Source organism: Nomascus leucogenys, chromosome 20 (genome assembly GCF_006542625.1).
Source record: "Nomascus leucogenys isolate Asia chromosome 20, Asia_NLE_v1, whole genome shotgun sequence".
Classification (NCBI taxonomy): domain Eukaryota; kingdom Metazoa; phylum Chordata; class Mammalia; order Primates; family Hylobatidae; genus Nomascus; species Nomascus leucogenys.
The window spans coordinates 8,900,219-8,928,055 of NC_044400.1; the positions used below are offsets into that span (position 1 = coordinate 8,900,219).

The 27,837-nt window shown below is 36.6% G+C and overlaps 1 protein-coding gene across 1 annotated transcript in view; it reads right to left on the reverse strand.

Moving 5' to 3' along the window:
* Positions 1-26,602, reverse strand: part of ARHGAP15 (Rho GTPase activating protein 15) — a 638,539-nt gene extending 611,937 nt beyond the window's left edge. The window contains exons 1-2 of the mRNA XM_030801219.1: positions 26,461-26,602; positions 78-256 (exon numbers count right to left, since the gene is read on the reverse strand). Coding sequence (XP_030657079.1) covers positions 78-242 — 165 coding nt within the window. The 5' untranslated portion in view covers positions 243-256; positions 26,461-26,602. The remainder of the gene's footprint in view (positions 1-77; positions 257-26,460) is intronic.
* Between the last annotated feature and the right edge of the window lie 1,235 nt (positions 26,603-27,837).

The window sequence follows — 27,837 nt, forward strand, 5'->3', positions numbered from 1 at the left end:
GACTAATTACCTTTTTTTTTTCTTTTACAAAATTCTGTATGACAAGGAACTTGGGATATTTGGGGTATTTGACTTACAGGTTCAGTGACCTTCCCGACATCGGTGAGGATCATGGATTTACTTTGGCTGAGCCTGTCATGGTGGCTGTTGGCATTTTTGATTCTCATTTGCACAGCTCCTGTGCCTTGGTGTGTAGAATTCAGTGTTTCCACAGAAGTATCAGAATTTGTAGATTTCTGCATATTATAGTGCTATCCTGATAAAATATAAAATGTATTATGTTATTCTAAACACACGCTTTTCCATGAAAACTCTTGATGGAGTGTCCCTAATAATCATTAGGATATTAAAAGTTGATAAACAAGAGTCTTCACCTCTCTGAGTAGTGAAGAAAAAAGTAGTTCCTTTGTAAGTTATTTTGTCAGTTGGGACCTTTACATGTGGATAGCACCATACATAACAGAGGACTTCAGAAGTTTATAGGTAGCACAAAGATAGACTGTTTCTTAATTCTATTAAGAAACTCCTAACAGCAATGAGATACAGTTTTCCTTATATAGAAATGGTATTGCCAACCAATCGTCTTGAGGATATATGCTTTTTAATCCACAACTTCACTGGTCTATTACCCACTTTACCTCTACATGCTACCATCAGCACCCGTTCTTGGTGAACAAAAATCTCTATGAATAAAGTCAAATTTAAGTGAGTAAAATTGGTGTCAGAGCAAAACAGACCTCAGAGGCCCTACCCCCACTCACAATACTCACAGGGGGAAATTAAAATTCCTTCATCCACTGCCATCTGCCAACTGAACTAGATTTGCTAGCTTAGTTGGACATCGTATTTATAAAGAATATAAAGAAAAAAAATCAGCACCATTTATTTTAATAGAAGGAGTCTGATTTAGGCAAGAAAATTTAGTATGGACACACTTTAAAGGAGCAGCAATGAGAAAAAATAGAATTTGGAGGAAGAAAACAAAGAGAACTAAACTGTGGCAGCACCAGAGGGTGGACTGGTAGAGCTTTAGCTGAGTCCCTCATCCATAATCCTCTTCAAATGTCCCTCCCCAAAAGTTCCTCAAGTGAACACAACATCTCATTACAAACAGAATGGTTGCAATACAAACACATCTTCTCATTTTCTGGAAACAGCCCTCTTCTTGTCTGATTCTTGTCTCCAAGTCTAACCTAATAGACATCCTATAGGGGGCTCTGAGCACTGTGTACAGTGAGCAAAACTGTGACTAGTCAGTTATGGGAGTGAATGTAATCCAAAAGAAGAATCACGTTTTAAGGAGGCAAGTGTATAGCTACCCCAATGTTGGACAATGAGGCTAGAATCATTCATTCTAATGGCCAAGCAGGCAGACACGAATATGAACAGAAAAGGTAATATTTTGATAGGAGGAAAATTGTTACTTTACAATAAATACCAGTAAGGCAATTAAATGACAACTTAGAAAAGAAGCTAATACTTAGTATCTACTATGTGCTAAGCAATGTGCTCAATGGTTGATTCTCAAAAAACTCCTATAAAATAGCCATTAAACCCATATTTTTATAGAGAAAAAATAATAAGGATCAGAGAGACTCACAATTTTTCCAGTAAAACAGGCAGGCAGAAAGAGGTGGAGGAGCAGGTATTTTATTCCCAAAAGAAGACCCATATGTCTATCAACAGGTGAATAGGTAGACACATTTTAGTTTACGCAATGAAAACAATAAACAATAAAAAGGAACAGACCATTGATGCATAAAACCACATGGATGAATTGCAAATTTATTCTGCTGAGTGAAAGAAACCGAAAAAAAAGAAGAGGAAGAGGAGGAGGAGAGGAGGAGGAGGAGGAGGAGGAGGAAGAGGAAGAAGAAGAAGAAGAAGAAGAAGAAGAAGAAGAAGAAGAAGAAGAAGAAGAAGAAGAAGAAGAAGAAGAAGATTTATTATATAATTTCATTTATATAATATTCTCAAAAATGCAAACTCAGGTATGCTAACAGAAAGCTGATCAGTAATTCCTTAGGGAAAGGATAGAGGCAAGTATGGATCACATTGAGCAAACTTTTGGCGATGATGGATATGTCTGTTATCTTGATTGTGGTGATGGTTTCATAGGCATTTACACGTATTAAAAATGAACAAATTGTATACTTTAAACACTTGCACTTTATGATTCCTCAGTTATAACTCACGAAGATGTTTATAGAAAAGTTGTTTTAGTAATTGCTTAGCCAATTTATTTTGCTCTTATTTTCCTTTTTATATGCTTACATGAGTAATGTATTATTCAAAATTATCTAATTAAGAATGCAAGCGTTTTTTTCAATAAGTATGAAATAAAAATTTGAGGTATCTATTAAGAAGAAAATCATATATTTTTCTAGAAAAATATTTTCTCCTCTGAGTGCATTCAAGGGTTGATTTCCCACATTATTCAATAGATTCAAACTCTAAGGGCAGTGTGTTTGTAATATTGGTGGGTGAAATCACTCAGGCTGAAGCCACTCTCTTCTGGCCAAGAGCATCTAGCCATGGTGTTTACATAGCCCAATCGTACACCATTTATAGGACATGTGGCTTCCTCAGACGCTGGACAAATTTCAGTGTCAAATCAAAATTTGCATTCCTATATTGATTTCACAATCAAACCATAATTTGCCTAGTGATATGCTACTGTCAAAAGGCTGGATTCATTACAAAGCCTTTTATCTGGCTTCCCCACCTCTGTTTTCATGGGGACAGGCTGCAGAAAATACTTTCAAGATTTTGTTTTCTTAGATCTTTCCATCAGGCGGATCTCTCTCTCTACCACAATGTTAATGTTATTTCTCTCAATTGGCTCACTGTCTCGCCTCCAGCCCTCACTTCCTTTTCCATCTGACCCTGTCGTTACATTTTGTTGACACCCCCTCCACTCAGTTTGTTCTCTTTATTCTGCTTCCCATGTACTTTGCTCTGCAAGGTCATTGACTTGATGCTATCTCATAACTGTTCTTCTATTGTTGAATATTTGGGGATTTCTAATTTTTCAGACCACTATATTGCTCTGGGAAGATAGAGAAAAATGACACAAAACCTCATCTTAAAGATTTCTATCAATAGAAAACATACATATACCCCTTCGACCTTTATTGAGATTCTCCTAAGTGACAGGCACCATTTTAGAGACTAGAGATAATCTTTGTTTATCAAGGGCCCCAGAGTTTGGTGAGGGCAATAGAGAAACAATCAATAATTAACTAAGAATAGGGCAGTGCCCAGGTGGGGAGAGGAGCAATGGCATTAAACTCAGGTGGAAGTGGGAGGTGGAGAGAGAGGAAGTCTGCAAGAGAAGATCAGATTACACCAGAGCTAAGTCAGTGCAGGTTGGACATTTCTGGCAAAGGATTTGGCAATGCAAAGGTGTGCAGATACCTGGGATATTATAAGGTAGGTATTGAAATATGTCATGAAAGGACATAAAGTACCAGGGAGGTTCAAAGAAAGAAAGAAACAATGGATTTCATAGAGCAGGTAGCATTTGACCTCTCTGTGGGGATATCTGATCATCTCGCTTATCTTTCATCTGGCTGAATGATTGACTGAGAGTCCCATCCCTTCTAACCCAAACAGTACCAGAGGGGCTGGTATTCTAGACACTCTGAGGAAGAGAATGTGTGTTGTCCCGGATGTACATGACACACAACGTTTTTTTGTGGATGAATTGAGAATGGAGATGAATTGAGAGGGAAGCAGAGCCCTGCTGCAGGACAGAAGGAGGACGGTTGAGGATGGAAATCTAACAGGATGATAACGACAGCTGTGCCAGTGGCTGTGGGACCTGTGACTGCTGGACTTGTGGGTTCAGAGATGATTTCCTCTCATTCATCCCATTAGGAGCCTCTCATTCCAAGCAGACAGGGCTGTTTCTAGGCCATATTTTGCAAGTTGTTTTGGGGTCCCGCTTAGAGCCCTTCCTTTATTCCCTTTCAACTCCCCAGTTTCCCCCTGCCTACATCCTAACAGTTTTTTCTCTAGTAGACACTCTATAATCCTTTTCATATTTCAGCTGCCAGAGCACCCACTGCAGCATTCACTTAGGCTTAATCTAACTGCAGAGTCCAAAATTTATAAAAATTTCCATCATCCATTCTTTCTTACCTATGAATCACTTAGATGTATATGGGAGGGGGATGATTAGACTAGCTAACACGACGTTATATCAGTCAGACTTTCCCTTAACTCTCAAGGAAGCATTTAACTGAATCTCAAACTGGAAACTCTTCTGGCTACATGAAAGAACTATCTTAGAGTAGAAGAGCATTGATCAAGTCCACTCTATTTATGCCCTTACATAAATTCAGAGGTGGTCGTATTTGTGACTGGGATGGGACATTAACATTGTATTCTAGAAAATGGTGCCTCCTAGAGCTGTATGATGCAGCGTCCCTTCCATGGTGGTCTTATTTTTTAGCCTTTATGAAATAAGGTTCTAGGGAAGAAACTCCATTGCAAAGCCTGCTCAACATCGACTCAAAAGAAACCCTCACACCCCAGAGTCCAACTTGACTTGGCTTCCAGAACCTAGGAGCGGTTGTTCTTCCAGGAATATCTGTATTAATTGCAGGGTGTTCTCTCAAAGAGAACGAGGAACTCCAGTTTTGTGAGTCTTTCTGTATTATTATTCCAGAAATATTCACAGGAATCTTATATTCTGTTGTTCCACCCACATTTTCATTCCTCACTGACCTTCAATTTTCTAGATTTGGTAGATTGTACAATCAATAATATTTGCTTATTCTTATTTCTATGTAATTTAGTAACATCAGGCTTATTAACTTCAAGTCGTATTCAGTTTAGGTTTTGCTTGATCTATGTGCCTCTTCAGTATTCCCCTTGTTCTTCCTAGAACACGTCACCCACTCGTGTCATCATCATTATTGTTACTATTAAATTTTGTTAGAGAAAACATTGATGCCTTGTGTGTTTATGTTCTTAACAGGAGGCATACAGAGCACTGGTGAATGACTAATGAAAATATTGAAGAACTGGCTCATTTTGCACGTGTTTGAGATATCCATTGATTTTACTAAACTCTCCAAATAAATATCCCTGAGTTAGAAATTGAAATGTAAATCACTGAAGACTGGCTTCACTATTTCTCTAGACTTCCTGATTGTACGTGCACTAACAGAAGAGCAAGAATACCTTGTGATATTGCACTAGTTCTCCTTTCAATCCTGTTTAAAAACAGGAAGCAGTAATGAGAACGCACTTCATAAGAGCAACACGAACTTTGGCTCTGCTCAGACAACGTGGTTCGATGGTGTCCTGGGCTTCTGGGCTTGATTTCCCTACTCATACTGCAAATAGGAGTGAACATGATATTTCATCTAATCATAAATTTCATAGCTGCTCTCCCAATTATTTGTTGCATTCTGTTAACTACACTAAGGCTCAGCAGCCTGCCCTTTTGAGTTAGAATGTGTATTTTTGACATCTCTTTCAAATCAACAGCATTAAAAGTAAAAATAAATTAAGAAATTTTTGAGCTGGGAAAAACTGGATAGGCACTATGATATAATCTTTATGCTGCTGAGCAGAGAAAATGTAGGCTTGGGTATACTGAACACCATCCCCAGGTGTCACATTCTGTTCAGAATAACTCTAAGATGGCACTCAGGGCCCACACCCGCCAGCATCCTTGATTTCACCATAGACCCCCAAATCAAGTGGACATTGTGTATGGAAAGAAAAAGTAACAACAAATGTAAAGAAAATCTGGCAGATAAAATGATCACAGTGTAGCCACATTAGGTATATATCATGCAAGTCTTTCTGTTTAATCATTTATAAATGTTCCTGTGCTTCCTGACAAAACAATAGAGACTTAAATGTCCGTTGAATGTATAAATGAAAAACAAATATGGAACCTAGTTTATGCCAGTGTATGTAGCCTGGCAAAGCATTGTCAGTAAGAAAATGTCTTTGACCAATTTTCTTACTTTAAAAATGTGTAACTCACCCTTGCTAATATTTCTTAGAGTAAATAAACTATGGATATTTTACGATGTTAGAGGCAGAAAGAAAAGAATGTTTCTTATGTGTTCTGAGGCTAATATTAAAGTATGCTTGGAGATTCATATAATTTTTTAGGGTGACAAATACCATATTTCTATTTCCCAATAGCCCTATGTCTTCTTCTCATTAAAAAACGATCAAATTTATCACAATCTTAGAATTTGCAGGGATTTTTGCTTTGAGAATAGTCTCCTTGAGTTTCAGATTTTGTTAGGTACTTGATATTTTTCCCTAAAAAGAAGGATGCTTCTGCAAGACATAGGTTATCACTGAGAGTTTTGTGAGTAAAATCTCAGAGGCAAGCAATGGCCATACACCCAGGGAATTCCCATTTCATGAGTGTTAGCCTGGGTTTTCACTCCATGGCAACGGAGCTGTATATTTAGCACATCCACCACGAGGAGCGAAGGTCCCCTCTGCCTAAACATGCACAAACTTTCTCTGGTGACACGACCCCATTCCCTGCTCTGCATGTATTAGAGGAGCTGTTTCTCCAGGTCTGCTAAGAGCTCATGGCAACTCCACAGACAAATAATATTTCTCTGAGAAACTCATTTCTATCCCCTGGAAAGATCTTATGTTGATCTGTGATAGAACAAGTCTGTTCCCCTGTGGAAATGAGTTGTGGTCGTGGTAGCTCCAGTAATGTGTGCCACAACCTCCGCGTCACACTTCCCTGACAGGTCAGTAATTAACTCGCATTGCAATTGTTTGTTGTCTCCACCACAGCAGCCATTTACCAAAATAACATTTTAATTTCAGTTTCCTTCCAGTTCACTTTCCTTTTCTTTTCTCCCTGTGGCTTCTACATCTCTATTAAGTCTAATTTCCCTGACCACTCTGTAAGCTGAGAGAGTGCAATAAAACTCAGTTTCAAAAATGTCGAATATAATGAGAAAGGAAGATCACAGTAAAGGAATGTGACCATAGCCACCCCATTGGGTAACATTGTCTTTGGGCAGGTGTTATATATAGGAAATGTGATTATAAGTTTTTGCATTTATTTAACTTACAGCAGGGAATCTGGAGTATTTGCTGCATTTGCTGACAAAGTCTGACAAGTCTGCTGCATGGTAAATTGTAATACAGTTATTATCACTGCACATGGCCATCTTAAATGGTGAAAATGTCAAGTAAAATATATTTTAAAAGTAGAATAAGTGTGTGGTAGGCAACCATGATCTTTATTGGTTCTTAACCTTTCAAACTCCATCCTGTTGGGAGCAAAGCAGCTGATTTTACACTTCAAATATTTATTGAGCCTCTACTCTGAGACATAGACTTTGCCACATTCCACAGGTTCTGCAAAGTTATTAAGCACCCTGCAGTAGAGTTAAGCACAAGCAGGCTTGCCTACCATGAAGTCTGATCAGAGCGCAGTGGAGAATGGGACTGGAGATGATTTTAGGGTGGAGGTGATGTGAGGCCTGGATGCTGTATGATAAACAGGACTCTGAAAGGCAGAGAGGGGATATCAAGAGCAATGCAGGCTGAGATCACAAGATTTAAGGAAAAGAGGAGTGAACATCCACACAAGATGATACAGTGTTGGTGGCTAAGTGGGAAAGCTATGGTTGATTAGGCTGCGTTAGGAGAACCTGGTGATTTTTATTAAAGAATTGGGATTTTGTCTTATAGATCCTAGGGAAATTTGATGATTTTGTTTAAGGTATAACCCCTTTCTAAGACACTTGATGGAAAGAAATCCACAAGTAAGAATCCTTGACCCCTGAGGCTGCGAAATAAATACATAACATGCTCGTGGGATGCTTCTTAATTAACTTGAAATCAGAATAAATATTACAGTATCTATTTGTAAACATTAATCTTCTGAAAAGAGCACCCTGTGATATGGAAAAATATTCCAGAATTTTGGGTACTTCACTCTGAACATCTAGGTACATGTTCAATGCTTCTGGTCAACAATCAAATGAAAAGAAAGGTAAAGACTTAAAAGGAATAACTAAATAAGGCATTTAAAGAAAAGGTTCCTAGGGTGCAATTGCATCTAATTAAAGAGATATAAGGAAAATAAAGTTAAGATTAGTGGAACTGCTTCTGAATTTCCCTCTGATGATCGGGCAGGTAGTAAAAAATTGAAAAGCAAATAGGAAGAAAATGCCTGCGCCACTGTAATTACATTTAGGGAGCATAAGAAATTTTATAAAATGGCAATCTTCTTAGATACAGATGAGAGCCATAAGGGGCATAAGTAATGCAATCTTCTCTCTGTTTCCTCTGTCAGTTTTGACCTAATCTAGCAAGAAATGCTGAGCGATGTTCCGCCTTTTGCGTACAAGTATCAATTAAGGGAAAACAGGGTGACTATCTTAGGGCATTGATGATGAAATGTCACTTAAAGAGAAAACATCAGCTCTAGAACAAGTTGCTCAGCAGCCACAGTGTTAGAAAACACTGGGGAAACAAATGGAGTCTCAGACCCTCGCTGGCACAAGCTACTTCTCTAATCCTTGTTGGGAGAGTATCAAGTGCAAAAAGTAAATTTTAACCTGCGGTTGTCTCAGTTTCCTGGGATTTCTTGTTCTATTGTCTTTCTTTCTTAAAGTGCTTGACTCAGTTGCAAAGTCTTTTTATCAGGCAGATTAAATCTAATCACCCATTGGTTGCAGTTATGCCAGGCTATCTCTATCTTGGCCTGCCCAGGGTTCAAATATGTGGAAGTTGCATATTGCATAATTAGTACTCGACAGTAATTAACAGTAATCAGTAATTGACAACAGTCAAATATGGTTGTCATTTGTTTTATTTAGCAAATTTGCTGTTGTATCTATTAGTCTTTCCCTAATGCTCATCTCTAAACTCTGAATTTATTAGATTGAATTTCAGTGCCAAAAGGGCATGTCTAATGATGGGACACTAATGTCATAGTCTATTGTTGTGAAGGACAATAACTATATCATTAAAATAAAAGTTTTCAGAATATCTCCTTTAATGCATTTAAAAATCAGTTCTCTCTTGCTCAATTATTTATGAGTCAAATACATTTTAAATAGCTTGTGTGTATGTGTGTGTGTGCATGCCTATGTTTGCATATAAAGTTCAATGAATTGTCACAAACTGAACACATTCTTCTAATTACAGCCAAACCAAGAAACACAATATTATCGGCACTCCAGAATCCCCCCACAGCTCTGTTCCACTCACTACCCACCTCACCCCACTAAAGCTAATCATTCTTCTATATCTGAACTTTATATCAATGAAAACCTAAGGAGTCTATTTTTTCTTGCTGGGCTTATTTTACTCAAACTCTTATTTGTAAAGATGATTGCTATGCAATATTCTTTTGTGAAGTGCCTGTGCAATACTTTTGCTTGGTTTTAAAATCAGGTTGTTTGTCTTTTTCTTACTGATTTATAGGAGTTGTTTGTATATTATAACCATAAGTCTATTTTTAATATATATGTTGCAATAGTTATCATTTCCCACGTGTGGGTTGCTTTTTCACTCTCTTAGTGGCATCTTTTCATGAATAGAAGTCCTTAACTTTAACATTGTTTAACTTATTATTTATTTCCTTTTACGATTAGTGCTTTTATTGCCCTCTTAAGAGACCCTTGCCTAATTCAAGGCAACAAAGACTATCCCCATGATTTCCTCTAAATGAGTTGTTTCAGCTTTTATTTATTTTTAGAACTATGATTCATCTGGAAATAATGTTTGTGTTTGGTGTGATTTATATATATATATTTCATATGGAAATAAAGTTACATATATTATATATTTATATATATTATATATTTTTATATATATATATAATACACACACACACACACCCCTATACATGTATAAATTGGAAGGACTGTTGTCTCTCCTGAAAGGATCAGGAACTGGCTTTTCATCTGAAGTGACCAGTTTCTGGAGAGCTCTCCCAGCCACACGTGGTGACGAAAGGTTCAGTTTGAAAGGTGCTGACAGTGTCAAGCAATTGCATATATTTGTGGTCACAATCTAGGTAAATATTGGCAACTGGGGATACAAGTTGAATAGGAAGAGTTATACAACAAGTGAGTAGAAACAGTCATTGATAATCTGACGGGGTGGGGAATACTGAGAAGTTCAGATCTGCAGATTGTTATCAACTAGGAGGTTTGTTGCTAGGTGGCACAGTTCTCAATTCCGGCTATTTGTTCAGGTCTAGCTCAATTACCCACAAAGGAGATTGGCAATAGAAAGGTAGAACCTCAACCCTAGCAAGAGAGTAAGGCAATGAATGACCAGGTTACCAGCAAAGGAAGTTGTGGTCAAGGACAAAGCAAGTGTCCAGTGAGGAAGAGGTGACCCATTGAAGTGCTGGGACTTGTAAATAAGGTGGGAATGCACTTGATTTGTACATCACAAGCCCAGACCGAAAGATGAGATCACTCATTATAATTTATTGTTGAATCCACAAAACCCCATTCCACTAGAATTAAAGATTGTCTGTATTAAGTTAATGTTTCACCTGAGAGTAAGGGTCACAAATAACCAGTTCCAGATGTGCACATGCTTCTGGTAGTAAAGAGAAAGAGAGCTATAAAGCAGTAATTCTCAATGATCAATGTGTGGAGCTTATTAAATATGCAGACTTAGCTGAATCTTCCACAGATATTCCCATTTAAGGAGAATGAGGGAGAGGCTGAGAAATTGCATATTTGGTCATAACCCCTAAGGGATTCAGCTGCACCCTTTTTTAAAAAGTTATTTTTATAAAAGTTTATGTAAGTTATCCTTTAATTTTATATGTGCATTATTCTGAAATAGTTAATCATTACTACAATGTCTTATTTTTACAGCCCATTGCTGCTATCTTCATTTTGTTCATATTACTGCTCTAATTAATTTTCCTGGGAATGAAAGTTGACTTTCGAATATGCTGGTGAGGGGGAGGGGTATGGGCAATAGTTGGAAATAGTGAGAGATAAATGAGTATGTAGCTAAGTAGGTAAGTAAATAGATAAATAGACACATAGGTGCATGAAAACGACGCTGTAAATATTCTATTTAAGACTAATTAAAATATGGTACTTTGTCAACCAGATCAACATCCAGTCATAAATATTGCTGGAAAATAAATTCTTTTGCATAAAAGAATATCCAAAGAGATCCTAGGCAATCTGGGTCTATACACAACTTTGAGTGCAAGAATGCTTTTATATTTTTGTTTGCTTATTTATATCATGAACTTGGTAAGTGTGAGTAAAATAACATCAATTTCAACACTTAAAAAATAGTTCATAAAAGGAATGCTTGTACACTGTTGGTGGGAGTACAAATTAGTTTAACCATTGTAAAAGACAGTATGGAGATTTCTCAAAGAACTAAGGACAGAAATACCATTCGACCCAGCAATCCCATTACTAGGTATATTCCCAAAGGAATATAAATCATCCCTTTATGCATATGTATATTCATTGAGGCAACTATTCACAGTATCAAAGACATAGAATTAACCTAAATGCCCATCAACAATAGACTGGATAAGAAAATATGGTACATATACACTACGGAATACTATACAGTCATAACAAGAATGAGATCATGTCCTTTGCAGGTTCATGGATGGAACTGGAGGCCATTATCCTTAGCAAACTAACACAGGAACAGAAAACCAAATACTGCATGTTCTCACTTATAACTGGGAACTAAATCATGAGAAGTCATGGACACATAGAGGAGAACAATACATACTGGGGCCTACTGGAGTTTGGAGGGTGGGAGGAGGGAGAGGATAAGGAAAAATAACTAATGGGTACTAGGCTTAATACCTGGGTGATTAAATAATCTGTACAACAATCCCCCTGACACAAGTTTATCTATGTAACAAACCTTCACATATATCCCTGAACTTAAAGTTAAAAAAAAAATAGTGTATGGGAATGCCCATCCAATTTCAGTTCCATTGCTTTTTGCAGTAAGTTCTGCATAGAATGGCTTAGCATGTACTCTTATTACTGTGAAGTTGGTCCCAGCGTCTTGATGGTTTTCTATTTCTTTTTCCAGAGGTGGATGATTTAGCCCTGAGGTGGTTCAAGTAATTGTCTGAGGGACAAAAAAAAAAAAAAGAAAAAGAAAATGGTTCTCCTTGATAAAGACCAAAGGAAGTTTGGTGTGAGAAAAAAAAAATATTCCACAAAATAATGTATCCTCAGGCTTCCTTTCAAGAAGTCCAGATGATCAAAATGGTGAAAAAATATTTGCAAGTTCACATTACTTAAATTGAAAATTTTTACTGAGTTTCTCAATCCTTTTCTTTGAAGATAAAAGATACGATATACCATGTCCATTGTACACCTTAAAATGTACCCTCTTCTTTCCAGGATGAATAACAGAAGGTTCTCTTGATACCTTTAGTCTCTTGAAGCGATTCAACTGCCTTTTCAGGAATCTTAATCTAGGAGCTATCTGGGGGGCTAGATACTCCACTTAAACAAGTTTAGTTTGTTTTTTCTTCCTCAAAGTATAGTTCCCAGGCTTCTCCCCTCAAGGCGAGAGGCAGAAGAGGAGATGGTTACAGATGTGATATAACTAACAGGTTCCAGTTAATTGAGTGCTACTGTAATTTGAATCAGTGTAGCCAAATTTCTGTCTAAATTTAGGTGCTTCACAAAGTGAAATATAGGATTTTTGCTTGGACACATTAAATTAAAAAATGCATAAATATTTAGAATATTAAATAGTTGGGAGAATTATCCATTTAATTTAAAAATCATTGAACATTTTTCTTCTCTGTCTTGTTTTATTTACTTATATCCTTTGTTATAACTGCGTCTGAGACAGAGAATCTAATCTATTAAAGGAGAAAACATGTGATGAAATGGGTTATGCAACCAAGCCCCAGCTACATTTCCCCATCTTGTGCACTTACTGGTGGGTTTCTTGTGTGTATTTTTGTGTGTGTGTGAGCTTGCACACATGTATGTGTATTTAAATGGTTGCCACTGTTACTATCACAACACAAGGTATGAAAACCTCTCTCTCATCTCCCTTACAACAGTACATCCACACATTCTGATCCATACCCTACCTACATCATGTGATTCAAAAATAACAGTCGATGCAAAGACAAAAGTATTTGTTATGACTTAGTCAAGTTAAACTTTTACAGACATCTTTTAATGATTTTTTAAAAAAAAATGCTTTGGGGAGGGTTGGCAGCAGAAGAAAGTTTGTTCTTTCAATTTAGGAAAATGAGCCCAGTCATGCAAGCTAGACAGACACAACAAGGACCTAAATGAAGAAGCTATACATAAATGGATGTTTTTTTCACAGAATAATCTAATGCTCCAGTCAGTCTCTAAACATTTATTAGGATTTATTGCATATACAGAAGTTATTTGGAGGACTCCAGTTCTCTCTAATCATTACCCTCTGCTCCTGTTTTTTTAGGAGCAGCTATAAATTCAAGAAGAGGTGGAAAATCGGCAGACTGCCAACCAAATTCAACCCACAGACATATGTTGTTGGGCCTGAACAATGTTTTGGAACGTTTTGAATCAATTTCCAATTGAAAAATGAGGGTTGTTACTTTTAAAAAAACAGAAAAGTATGTCTATATGTCTTCTCTTGAAAATTCATAAAATGTGGCAAACTGATCCAGGTGTGTATGGTAAGAGACAGCTGCGGGTGGACAGCTTCTACATCCTATAGACAAGGCATCATATAGACATTCTCTTGTCTACAGGTCCTCTCCTACCCACTTATCTTGTACAGATATCCCGACTGGCCTGGAGACATTCCTGACTGTGGCTCGTAGTGTCAATCACCCCTAGGAACATTGTTCCTCTGATGTATGGGTTGAATGGTGATTGTGCTGCATATGAAGTCAATATTATTTTCAGTATTTCATTATTTTTAAATCTAAGCTGGTAAGATGGCAAATGAAGAGCAGAACCAGGAGACTGCATTTGCATTTGCATTTGTACTACTGCTGTAGAAAGAGGATCGTCAAACATTAACACTACTTCGTTTATTCTTACAATTTTCTCAACATGATCTTAGTTACGAGTAGGATATTGTGCTGTGCTCTTTGTTCTTGCTAAGCAAGTTCCCCTTTTCCTCTCTCTCTTTTCTCTGCCTCCTCTACTGTTTCTATTATATTTTGGCAGATAATTATATCCTGCCTTATATTGGTTTCTGTTCTCTATTTGAGCTGTGTGTCTCTTCTGCCCAAATTGACTGGGCTCCTTGAAGTCAGACACTGTATTTGTCAGTGTTGTTGCTCTGTATTGTACTTAGGACATTATAGACACTTGGTCCCATGCCTTACTCTCATTAATTCAATGCCCTAATACCAATTGCTTTCAGAATTAGGACTGAAATTGGTATATTCATTCAGCACTGTCTGAAATCCCCTGCCTCGAACTCCCCGGGCCATGAGCATTTCCAGCATGTGCAAGTTTGCCACCAAGATTAGAATGGCTGTGACTCCAAGTCCCAAGTGTTGTTGGATTCCTGTGTTTCCTGCTTACCTCTCCACATCTAAAGCTGCCAAATGTATGCACCTTACAGCTCATCATGGTCAGGAGAAGTCAGATCACTGCATTTCACCTTCCCCCATCCCTGCTTCAGGGTGTGTATGCTCTACACAGCTGCCATGCTGACTGGTCTCCAGGTTTTTTGTCAAGCTGGTTTCCCACCCTTAACCTACTGCCCACTTGCTAATCCCCTTTGCTAATGCCAGACTTCAAACCTAAAGCTCAAGGCCAGCTGGCCATAGGATACAGCAAGCTTTCTGTGGACAGCACCGTAGCTGCTTTCCCCAGCATTTTGTCAGCACACGGGTTCCCCTCTGCCACACCTTGCTCTCATTAAGTGGAGGCGCTAACACCAATTGCTTTCAAAATTAGGACTGAGTTGGGATATTCATTCAACCTACATATATGGAATCCTGAGTTGGTTTCCCCAAAGGAAAATTAAACAAAAGAAAGAAACAAAAAGACAAAAGACTTCTTTACTGGGTTAGCAACCCACACTCTCAGGACTTCCTAGTTTCCTTTTATATGTTTCCTTCTCAGATTCTTTTTTCTAGGACCCTAGTAGATCTGTCTTGTGGACTATCTACCTTACTACCTTACCACTCCATGCAAAAATTTAGATTTAAAATAAAAGTGCATGAAGAAAACTCTACTCTTTTCTCTCCTTGTGTTTGCCGTTTTTCTTTGCTTCATTTTAATTTCAGGCCTAAGAGTCAATGGCTGCCTACCTGTTTTTGAATTGTTTTATGTGATAAATATTAATTCTTCATAATTAAAGGGTATTTTTAGTGAGGGTACATCTTGAGCTGCTTGAAGGAAAATTACCATATCAACCAAAAATTGGTAAACAAACAAGAAAAGAGTTATCTGTTCTTCCCTTTGCCCACACAGCTATACTATACTCCCCCACACAGCTGTATTGAGAAAATGAAACTAATAGCAAGAAATTGCTTTTGATGAGTTTCGTAATTTTATCATAATACTTAGAATCGAAATAAACCAAAATATCATAGCATGATTTTTACATCATAGTGAAGAAAAAAAAAGTCGCTCTTTGATTCAAGACCTGATAAAGCAATTACTGCGGCTACTCTTACCACTGCAATTAACCTTTTTAAAGTGATTTACTATGTGCCTCATGCAGGGTAAACATTTTTACATACATCATTTTATATTTTTTCCTTGGGAGGAAACTCACCATTTTACAGATGAGCCAATGCAGACTCAGAAAGATTAAGTAACTTGCCCAAAATAACATAGAGTATCTAGCAAGTGGTAGGGCCCAGAGTTGAATTTTATTTTTTCTGACTTCCCAGCTTGTGCTTTTAATACCACTACTATCTCTGTAAGAAAGAAAAAAGTTCCAGACTAAAATTTGAGAAAAAGTATGTTTTAATGGCTCTACCTGAAATGTGTTCTAGCTCTTCTGTGTCCTCCCACAATTCAATTTCTCCATGCTTCATTGCCTTTTTCTATGAAGTCTACTAAAAGCTCCCACTTTCTCACTGGCTTTCTAGAATTACCAAGTAAAATAACATACGCAAAATGACTTTTAAAACTCTAAATAGAATATAAATAGATGATAGACATTATTACCTGTATTAGTTAACTCAAACCCAACTATCACCCTAAAGCCTTAAAATACATTTATAAGAAGCAAAATAAAGAGGCAAGAGAAATAGCAATATAAAAGCATGAGACTCCTTTGCCATAATCTAGATAAGACTCAATAGATGACCAATAGTGACCATGACAATACGTGCAAATGGAAAGAAAGGAATAAATGCTGCTTGAGTATGGTAATTGATTGGATGTATGGAATAAGTGGTATGGAATACATGATATGGATGATATCATGTCACTTAACAATATGACTTCAGGAGTAGAGATGTAATCGAAATTGGAAGGAAGGCAAAAATAACCCTTGGGAGAGGCCATGGATTTAATGTGGGACAAAATCGGTTTAACCTGCTGATGGGACATCATAGAGGAAGTATCAAGTGACAATTAGAAATAAGGAACAATTTTGACAGAGACACCAAGGCTAAAGACAGAAATTTAAGGACCGTATTTGAGGGATGAAATTGAAATCATAAGAACGTCAAAAGAGAGACCAAAAAGAAGATGGTTTAGAGCCGTGGCATCCATTAGAAATATAATATGAGCCACACATGTAGTTTAAAAATTTCCTGTAGCCACATTGGAAAAGTTAAATAAGTGAAATTAATTTTAATAATTTTATTTAACCCAATACTTCAAAATATAATCAATGGAGCATGATTAAATGCCAAAATATTAATTAAATATTTTACATTTTCGTTATTTGTACTATGTCTTCAAAATCTGGTGTTTATTTTACACTTAATTCATACTAGCCCTTCTTCAAGTGCTCAATAGTCACTTGTGCTAGTTGCTACCATATTGGATAGGTGGATCTAAGAAGGAATTTTTGAGAATTAAGGGCCAGGGGGAGACAGAGGATCCAGTGGAGACCAGAAAAAGAGAAATAGGAAAGACACCTGCGGTATGGCAAAAACCAAGGCAAAAGAACATTTTCTTCCTCACATGTTTTACAACACCTCTGCTTAGGCAATATATGCAGAGAAGAAACAACAGGTTTCCTACAGATGGCATTGTTTTAGACATCAAACAAAGTAGGACTCTTTTAGAGCCTTTTAGACTCTAGGGCCTCATGAATAAAGTTCAGCATTGCTTAACTGCTAACCCTTAACAGGCTTCAAAATTATAGCATGGCATACTGAAAATAACATGGACTTTGCATTACCCAGATCTATCTACAAATCATGACCCAGCCTACCAAAAAGCTTTGTAAATTTGCGTATTTAATTTCTTAACCTTAGCTTCCTTATCTTTAAAATGGGGATACAAATTCCTTTACATGATTTTTGTGGATACCAAATGCAATTATGCATGAAAATTCTTGTCCCATAATCTACACAGAGTAAGTCATAGCTATGATGATAATTATTAAGAATCTCACTCGAATAATTTATATTGATGAATTTCTCAAGCAAGTGTAAACATCTTGAGAATAAGTTAATATTGTCTATTTTGGTAACAAGTATAGTACTTACCACAGTGCTTGAGACACCACTGAGGTAATCACCATACATTTTTTCCTTTAATGTTCTACTTTAGGAGAACCATCAAAGTATGAATAGGTGGTATTATACAGAAGCTCAGATTACTTGATTTCCCCAGTGCATTTAGCAGAGAGCTGAATTTGGGTTCCATTGCTCAGTTTCTAGTCTTTGAAATTCTAACATGAAATTAACTAAAGCAGAAAGATAAATGAACAGAAACAGAAGTTTCCCTTGACTCAGCACCCAATTTCCTGAGCATTCTACCTTCCATAGCTCTTTTAAAAAGATGTCCTGTTTTGACTCTTTTAGGAAATGGATTTAAAGTGAACATAAAATTAGTCAATTTTAATACCATGGTTTTAGTAAAATTGCTTAAAATTTAAATACTTAGAGGTAGTTGCTGTTTCTCATCAGTTTATGGCAATATGTTTTCAGCTGGGGGGTTATTTGCTCCATTTTTCAGAAGCATATAATGGATACAGAACTCGAACCCAACCTTTCATCACTGCCAACTTACAGAAACTGTACCATATATATAGTACATATAGTGTCATTTATTTGAAATAGATTTCTAGCTTCTCTTCTGCTAAATTACCCTATTTTTTAGACCAGGAAAAGTCACACATCTCCAGACGGTCTTCCTTGATTCTATAGCCCAAAGTGAATCTTTATGGCATTTATCCTTTCACTAAACAAATATTTATTGATGTTATCATACGCCTACCGTTTGTTCTAGGTTCTAGGTATTTAGTAGTAAAAAGACAGGCAAGGCCAATACTCTCATGGACCATACATTCTAAGGTGAAAATAGCCACTAAACACTGAAAAATAAATAATAAATTCCATATCCAAACTAATATGAAGGAAAACAAAAGCAGAGTAATGAGATAAGGAGGGCCTTGCAAATCATGAAAGGAGATGGAATTTGATTTGAAGTATAATAGATAGTCATTTGGGATATTATAGTAAAAGAGTTTGCATGGTTGAAGTCTTAAAATGGCCACTCTGTCTACTCCTTGGACAATGACTATTGTGGGGAAGATAGAAGCAGGGAGGAGAGTCAGGAGAATCCTGCAATAACAGCAGTGGAAGTGGAAAGAAGTGATTGAATTCAAGATATTCTGATGTACCTATACCTCTTGCTTAATGTCTAACTCATTCCCGTGAAATATAAAGCTATTCAATAAGAGCCTAAGGGCCGGGCGCGGTGGCTCAAGCTTGTAATCCCAGCACTTTGGGAGGCCGAGGCGGGCGGATCACGAGGTCAGGAGATCGAGACCACGGTGAAACCCCGTCTCTATTAAAAAATACAGAAAATTAGCCGGGTGTGGTGGCGGGCGCCTGTAGTCCCAGCTACTCGGAGAGGCTGAGGCAGGAGAATGGCATGAACCCGGGAGGCGGAGCTTGCAGTGAGCCGAGATCGCGCCACTGCACTCCAGCCTGGGCGACAGAGAGAGACTCCGTCTCAAAAAAAAAAAAAAAAAAAAAAAGCCTAAGATTTCCAATCACTTATAAGTATAAAAATATATCAATAGAACCTCAAAAAAGGATTCAAGTACATAATAGCAACAATTTGAAAGAAAACAAATTGTAAATAAAATGTAATATAAAAGGAGTTTTTTTATTTATTACATTTTCTTTTTCCATATCTTTTTCTTCACTAATATTTTTAAGGATTGCAAGACGTAACGGTTTTCGTGCCCTCAAAGGATACTTAATAACAAATTACAGCACAGGAGTCACCTGGGGGGCCCAACAAAAATTCTGACTAAAAGGTTGTAAACATTGCCACCTCTTCAACCTTCTTGAATTAATTCAAACATGTACAAATCAACATTGTTTCATATGCTTCTTGTTATTCTCTCTAACTTGAAACCAGAGAGTAAATTGGTGTGTGTGCTTTCATCTGAAGTTTGATGTTCATCCAAGTGTCAGGTTGTGCTGTTTAGCAAGATTTTTTGAGAAAAGTCATAAATAAAAATAAAAAATAAAAGAAATATTAGCCTGAAAAAAAAAAGATATAACACCTTAAGGCCATTATTGAGAAAAGTCACGTGAACAGTATAATGAAAACTAAGTTTATATTTTACAGGCTCTACTTATTGCTGATAAACTAGATGAAACTTTGGGTAGGAAGTAGTAGGGAAAGAGTAGAATCAAGGATAATTCTTAGACTCTTGTCCTGAAAAGAGAGATGAATATGGTGTCATTAACTAAGGTGGAGGCAAAAAGGAAAGAAGCAGGCTGGGTTGGGGGACAGGCGGGCAGTAATTAGGAGATTTACTTTGAGTACTGTATACTCATTTTGATGTCTCTATGAGACATTCAAGTGGAGATGATGAATGGGCAATTGTGTTTGTAGTTTTACTGCTAAGAGAAAAGATTTGGTCTCGAAATATAATTAGTACAGAGATAACATTTAAGGTCATGAAACTAAATAAAATCACAAAGGAATAAACATAGAAGACAAGTAGAAATCCAAAGACTGATCTCAGGACATTCCAACATTTAGAGAGCTGGATGATGAGAAAATGTTAGCAAAGGATACAGAAAGAGCATTCAGGTAGTTTGGAGGAAAACTGGAAGAAAAAAATATCCCAGAAGTCAAATGAAAAGAGAGTTTCAAGAGGGAAGGAGTGTTCGATAGCATCAAATGCAGCTCAGACAGTGAATAATATAAAGATACATAAATAGCTATTAGATTTGGCAAAATGAAGACCTTTGGGATTCTGTCAATGGTATATTCTATAATATTTCTATGGCACTGGAGTTATATGTATAATTGATATTTAGATACTTATCTTTGTGTACCTCTTACCTACTAAACAGTTTTCATTGGCTAAGTAGTATACCTAATTCTTTGTATCTCCAGCAATTCTTAGGACAACATAGTTACTTAAGAGTTCAAAATTATTTATGGAGTTGAATTGAATTGGACTAATAACCAGCGGAAGATAAAAAATAATTTGCAAAATCCACAGTTGTATTGTGTGTTACTGACAAGGATAAGTTTTATAATAAGATATTCTGTCTAGTTTTTGACATGTAGAAAATACTTTCGTCAGATGAACTTTCCTACCATTTAAGCAAAGATAGAAATTGTGAAGCATGTATTCCCTCAAATTCCTCTCCTCACTGAATCTTATTTATATCCAATTCGTCTGCATTCACGCTCATTAAAGTGCTCTCTCCTCTGTTTAAGGTTAATTCATCTACTTGAGCCAGTGATTATACCCATCTGTCTTAGTCTCCTCTGAGACCTTGTTGGGTTCCTTTATTTTCATTCCTTTTCTCCTCCTTCACTTAACATTCATATTTTATCCCCCTTTTAAGCTACTGTCTATTTCAAGCTTTAGAAAAGGAATACAGCATTTAGGCCGGGCGCGGTCTCTCACACCTGTAATCCCAGCACCTTGGGAGGTCAAGGTGGGCAGATCACGAGGTCAGGAGATCGACACCATCCTGGCTAACACCGTGAAACCCCGACTGTACTAAAAATACAAAAAAAAATTAGCTGGGCGTGGTGGCGGGCGCCTGTAGTCCCAGCTACACAGGAGGCTGAGGCAGGAGAATGGCGTGAACCTGGGAGGCCGAGCTTGCAGTGAGCCGAGATCGCACCACTGCACTCCAGCTTGGGTGACAGAGTAAGACTCCTTCCCCCCCCCAAAAAAAAAAAAAGAAAAGGAATACAGCATTTTATATATGCTATCTCTAGTTCTTTGCTTCCTTTGACATCTCACTCCAAGGCTTGAGTGTCACTAAAGTCACTAATGTTTTGGTCTTTAGTTATACAGCTGAGAAAGAATACATTTTCTTACAAGGAAAGCAAATCGACCTTTAATCTTTTAAAAGAAGATCAGTTTTAACCATAATAGCAGAAATATCAATAAAACTGTGTTGAGATGCAGTTGTTAGAGACTGGCAAAACCTGCAAAGCTTGGCAACACGATCCCTTGAAAAAGCAGTGGAACTTCTGCAAGCATTCTCATTAAGTGCTGGTGGAAGTTCAAAAAGTTACAAATAACATGAAGGATAGTTTGGCAACAACTATCAAAATTATTTTATCCTTTGTCTGATAAATGTTATTTCTGGAAATTTGTGATAGATAGATAGATAGATAGATAGATAGATAGATAGATGATAGATAGATTGATTTTCAAATAGAAACAATTACATAGACATTCATTGAATTAGAAAAACTTGAAAACATCCATCACTCTTTTTACAGGAGACTGGTTAAATTAAGTATGATATTTCCATATAGGGGAATATTATACAGCTGTAAAAAAGAGAATTAGTTTCTTAGTTTTGTTATAAAATATCTCTAATCTATATTTCTGAAAGAAAAAAAGCGAAGTGGAGAGGTGCATGCAGTTATGCTATATACATACACACATAGATGTGCATATATATGTGGTTTTTACATAAACTGTGAAGTATAAATATATATATTAAACATATGAAAAGTGGTTATGTTGGATTAAGATGGGGATAAATGGGATAGATAGAAACAAAAATATAAGAAATGGCTTATCTAAAAACATTGTGTTTTGGTTTTATTTTGATTTTGAACCATCTCACTATATCATCTATTCTTAAATTAAAAGCAAACAAAACAAACAAAAGGCCTTCATCGAATGAAAAAAAAGATTGTTATAACCATAACTTGAATAAGAACCTCAGGTCCCTGAACAGGTAAGTCAGTGCCTGTCCTTACAGAAATATCTCCACTGACTGCAAACTCTTCTGCAAAGAGAATGTCACTTCACAGTGAGATAAAGGGAAGAAACAAATACATCCTGACCCTAGATAGACAACCCACCCAGATGTAAAAATGTGGACATCCAATTATGTATTTCCCCTGCTCAAAAACCCTGCTGTTACTTATATCCAGGTCTACTCTATTTATGATCTCACACTATCTTTCTGGCCTTATCTCTTATTACTATACTTCTAACAAAATTGGAGAATTCACATTGCCTTGGAATTCTCTGACACTCTGTGTTTTTGTGCCTTGACATATTTCCTTCCTGTCCCTTGCAATGTTTCTCATCTTCCCAGTGCTAGATTTCCCTGAAAACTACCACAAAACTTTCCTCCAAAACTGTCCAGAACTCCCTGAAAGTATGTGATCAGATGTACAACACTTACAAAATTCTCTAGTTTATGGCCTGGCAAATAACAGGAATGCAAAAATGCTGGATGAGTTTCTGAACTCTAATAGAGCATTCTCTGTATCTTCTTATGGTCCTTGACAAATTTTATTTGCATCACAATTATTAAAATAATAGTCACTCTGGATTATAAGCTTTTAGAAGGCAAATGTTGTGAGGAGTTGTCAAACATACAGTAGCTGTTGAAAAATATTTTAAAATTCAGTTTAATTGAAACTCATGTTTCAATCAGATCTGCCTTTAAATTAAAACTGTATTTTTGTACAATTATGGAATTTGGAGAAGTTGGGAAAAAATGACTGTTTAATATGTGACCATATGTGACTCTGTAGTAGAATTTTGAGGCTTTTGTCCTTTCTTCTGGGGAAAGCATTTTAATTTCTACATCAGTAGGCCCCTCTTTTCAGCAGAGAGCCCAAGTGCTGCAGCTGGAGCTGCCCCCCAGTGCAGGAGTGGGCCTGTGAGCTAGGCATGGTCACGCAGGCTGTCTGCGCCCAAGTTCAGTAATTGTTCAGCTATGCTCATGTGATCCAATTCAGTCCCATCGGATCTAAATCTGACACTTTGCTGTGGTGACTGGGGAAAGGCATTCTTTCCCCACAGTTTGCTGAAAGAATCAACTCAGTAGGAGCTTGACAATTTCGTGAGAGCTTCCACTAGAGACGGCTTACAGCATAGTGAAAAGAGGAGCTGAGGAATGAAAAAAATGAGACCTACTCCTGATAATCCTGTGTGAGCTCCTGGATCCAGCCATTCCTGACGTTGTTGTCCTTGCACTTTTCACACATAAAAGAATATCTCTTTTGCCTAGGCTAGTTTGAACTCATTTTCTATTGTTTGCAAACAAAGAAGTTTTGCACACTCTAAGCTGAAATTTAGGATACTTACAAGGGCATTTTAAAGTCTAATTATGTAGCATTTATTGTACAGTGTAAAAAATATGCTTTTAGTATCCAAAGAATTAAATTCAGAGTGTTCAATGACTTTTAAAATACATCTATTAAAAACTAATTATGTTAAATAATTTCTAAGTGTATGGGAATATCAAAATTGCCTGAAAATGTAGTGCAATAATTTTTTTTAACTGCTGCAAGAAAGGTGTTTATTTCTTCAGGAATATCTTAAAGAAATGGATACATCACTGGGATGGATCCTTCATATGAGACACTTTCAGAAATTCTGTGTTTAAATGCCACAGGCAGGAGCAATGGTTAACAAAACACTCTCCCTCTAAAGTCTTCCCCCAACCATTTACCATGGCATCAGTCTCCTCACTTGAGATCCAACATTTAGCTAATCCTTTGGGCCCTGTCTGCTGAGAGAACATATTAAAATTCCACTGGGAGGAGAAAGGGAGGCCTGGCTAGGAAGTCACAGCTCTGTAGCCTTCTCCTGTAAGTGTGGATTATTTTTATTAGATTCCCTAAGTGCTGGAAAATGGGATGAGTATATTTTAAAAGTTCAATTGAATGGGAGGAGCCATTGAATGGAAGGGTCTATCTTTTTAGGTACCAAGGCTATGAGACTCTAAATTAGGAACAGAGCAGGCTGCTCCAGAAGAGAGTATTAAAGAAGGAGCAACAGAAGGAATATCAAGGAAAGATTTTCTCCTTTCTGAATCTTACTGAATGCTAGCCCTAAGTGGAAAAGCATGACATTCTTTGAGCAAATCAGCTTTAATATGACTTTCCAAACAAAATCTTCTGTATTATTTTCATTTCATCAAAATTTGTTTCTGACTCTTCCACTTAAAACATATAAAGTAATAGAATTTTATAGTAACTTATTTGCAATTAACTGTCTTAAAATTTGGTCTGTACATTACTTCTTTTTACAAACAATTCTGAAGGTATTTTAATTTACCTATCATCTTTACTCATTGATCTTTCTAAATTCATATCAAGCTCTCTTCAATTCATTCTTAATTTTACACATATTCCATAAAATATAAATTACACATATTACATAAAATGTGTATTTTAATTTAACAGTTTCTGCAAGAAACACTTATTTTTACAGTGAATTTGTTTTTTAAAAGCATTAAACAATTTAAAAATTTTTCATGGACTTTTCTTCAGTGCCAGATGTTTATCTGCATATTCATTCTTGCTAAGGTGTAAGTATTGCATGTGTTTATTCCTTTGATATTCTTTTATAATAAAATGAAATAAAGTAATGACATATCAACCAAAATTATCAGAATTATACAGCTTTTATAGATGCAGAGGTTCAGAACCACAATATTGAAGACAGATTTAAATAATGCTTTCCATTGTGAGGAAATGCAACAAATTGAAAATCTAATCACAATATCAAAGCAAATACATATTACCAGAGTCTTCTCACACTCTAACAACAAAAAACGTATTGAACACCAAGTCCTAATCTCTATTTTTCTGTGATCATTTTAATAGTCAACAAGTAGCTAGCTTCAGTATTGACAATTGAAGAGGTCTTAAAATGGAGTGTACTAGTATGCCTAATAATTTCCTACTAAGTTGACCATGTCAAAAAACATTTATGGGTGTCTTTCAATAGAAGACAATAAAAGAAAAGAAAATTGTTGCCACTTATCAACCCCGTAACCATTTTTTAATAACACAAAAAATAGGTGTTGTGGGGGCCATCACTTCTCCCATCCAGCAGCACAATAAAAATAATATTAGGGAAGAATGGATCATATCTTGGGCTTTTATTAAAATTCTTTCAAAAATCTACAGTCAGATTTATTTTAGTTATTTGTCTCTGAGATTAGCAATATTTTGATGTTTTCTGCACATATGTTACAGCACACAAAGACATTCTGTAAAAGCAAGAAGTCAATATAACAGAAAATTACATGTCAGTTTATGACTAACAAATCCTTTTTATTTCTAAGGTTTATTACTTTGGAATATTTCGAAGAAGGAAAATTATATAATTACATAAATAACAAAAGTATACCTCTAATTTGCCTCTCCTCTCAGAGTAACCTTCAATGAAATCAGCTGTGACTTCTTTTTTAAATATAAAATTTTGCTTATGAATTAGAAACTTACACTCATTTCACCCTATATCTTAAATGAAATTTAGAAAAAAAATTTCAAGTGTCATGATGGACAGTATTCCTTTACATTTTAAAAGCTCCTTGCTTTTTAATTAGCTACATAGTAACCTTTCTAAGGGTTTTTAATGCTAACCTTAATACAATGCTTTAAAGTGAGTATCTTTCACACCAAAATTCAAGCTATTTCTCATTGTTATAAAATGCCCTTTTCTCTTTCCTTATCTGGATGTTGAACAATACATATTTTAATAAAACAGTTGGTTAAAGGTGCAAAGTCTCACATTATTTCTAGTAGTTATTTTTAAACGCACTTCAAACTAAAACTTTATACCTTATTCTGTCTTTAACATTTTAGTACAAAATCTTAGCAAATCAGCTTATTATTATAACATTTTAGTAAAAGACATTGGAATTTGACAGCTGCAAATATGAAAAGAACATTGTTTTCTACATCAAAGGAAACCAGCCGATGTTTTAATCACAGGTAAAAGCGTCATATTTTGTAGGAATGTTTATACGTTCACACCAAAACGTAGGAAACTTTGCCAAACATGTTCAAGTTTAAATTTCATGTACAATATAAAGTTAAAGCTTACCTTTTCTCAGCAATGACCTGTTATTGAAACTGCCATCAACTCCTAACTGTTAATGACTCTTTCAACAAAAACGGAAAACAGTAAAGTCACATGTCGTAAGAGTAGGCCTGTGTTGGGTGCTGCTTAATTTCAGTACTGGGGGAAGAAAAAGGCGGGGGGTGGGGTGAGCACAAAACTTTTAGATAAAACCACTTCCTGGGTAGAGACAGTTAACCACACACATCACATCATTACTCAATTTGAAGAAATTGCCTTGTATAGTCAACAATATTGTTATTTTTCAATGTTATTATCAATTGTCAAACAAGACACATGTATAGAGATTTTATCAATTTTAACTTCAGGGAGGAAAATGTGTGATTAAAAATTCATCAGTGGGAGGAGCAGACTGCTAAGCACTGAAGAAACTTCCCCTTTCTCTGCCTTCTAGCAAGGGCTTAAAAATGAAGCGTCTACTCTGATGGCTACGCTTGAGATGTTCCCATGCTATCAGGACACTCTGCATATTGACTTTGGAAGCAAGGAAGCCACCCCCAATTCACAGAGCTGGTGCCTCTGTCTCATTCGTGAAAGGACCCACCAAAACCTGATCCAGTTAACAGGTTCATGAGGCCTTGGGAGGGTTGCATTAGAACTTCAGAAAACACAGCCCAGAGCCACGCTGCCATCTGAGCATCTGGGGAAAAGGAAGGTGTTCATCATGCTCGTCGAACACCCCCTGTGGCATTTGCTCTGACTGTGGCTCTCATAGTGATGTGTCCACTCTGGCAATTTCCTAAGCAGCTCTGAAATCTGCTGAAGAGCTTTTGCTCTAGCTGAATGATTCTTTGTGTGGTCTGACTTCAAAAGAAAAAAATATATATATTATAATAAAGGATCCAAACAGTATCATTTTGGCATGCTGCTGTGTGCCCTCCTGTGTCAAACTTCAACCAACCCAAGACATATTTTGAAGGGGTCTCAGAAATAACTCTAGGATGTGCATCTTTATTGAGCCATGGAGTTCAAGAATAAGCTCCTGGATTTTCAGGCTTGGCTGGTTTTCTGAGATTTGCAGCATAATCACAAAAGGAAAAGAGGAAAAGCTTTCCTTCCAAATATATGAGAGAGTTAAATCACAATCTCTTGTCATACAAACCAATTAGACTAGAAATCTGTGTAATAGAGCTCAGTGGTATAGAATGTTTGGCATACTAAAAGTCAATCTTTAAAAATAGATTTGGTGGATATGGCCCAAGTTAGGGATGGCATGTCCCTACCAGTGAATTGAATTTCTCTGAGATCTTTTTCTAAAAAGCACATTTCAGATTGACCCTAGAATTCACTGTCAGTTCTCATTTCAGGAAGGACCTTTTTAAGTGTTTAGAGTCCTGAAGA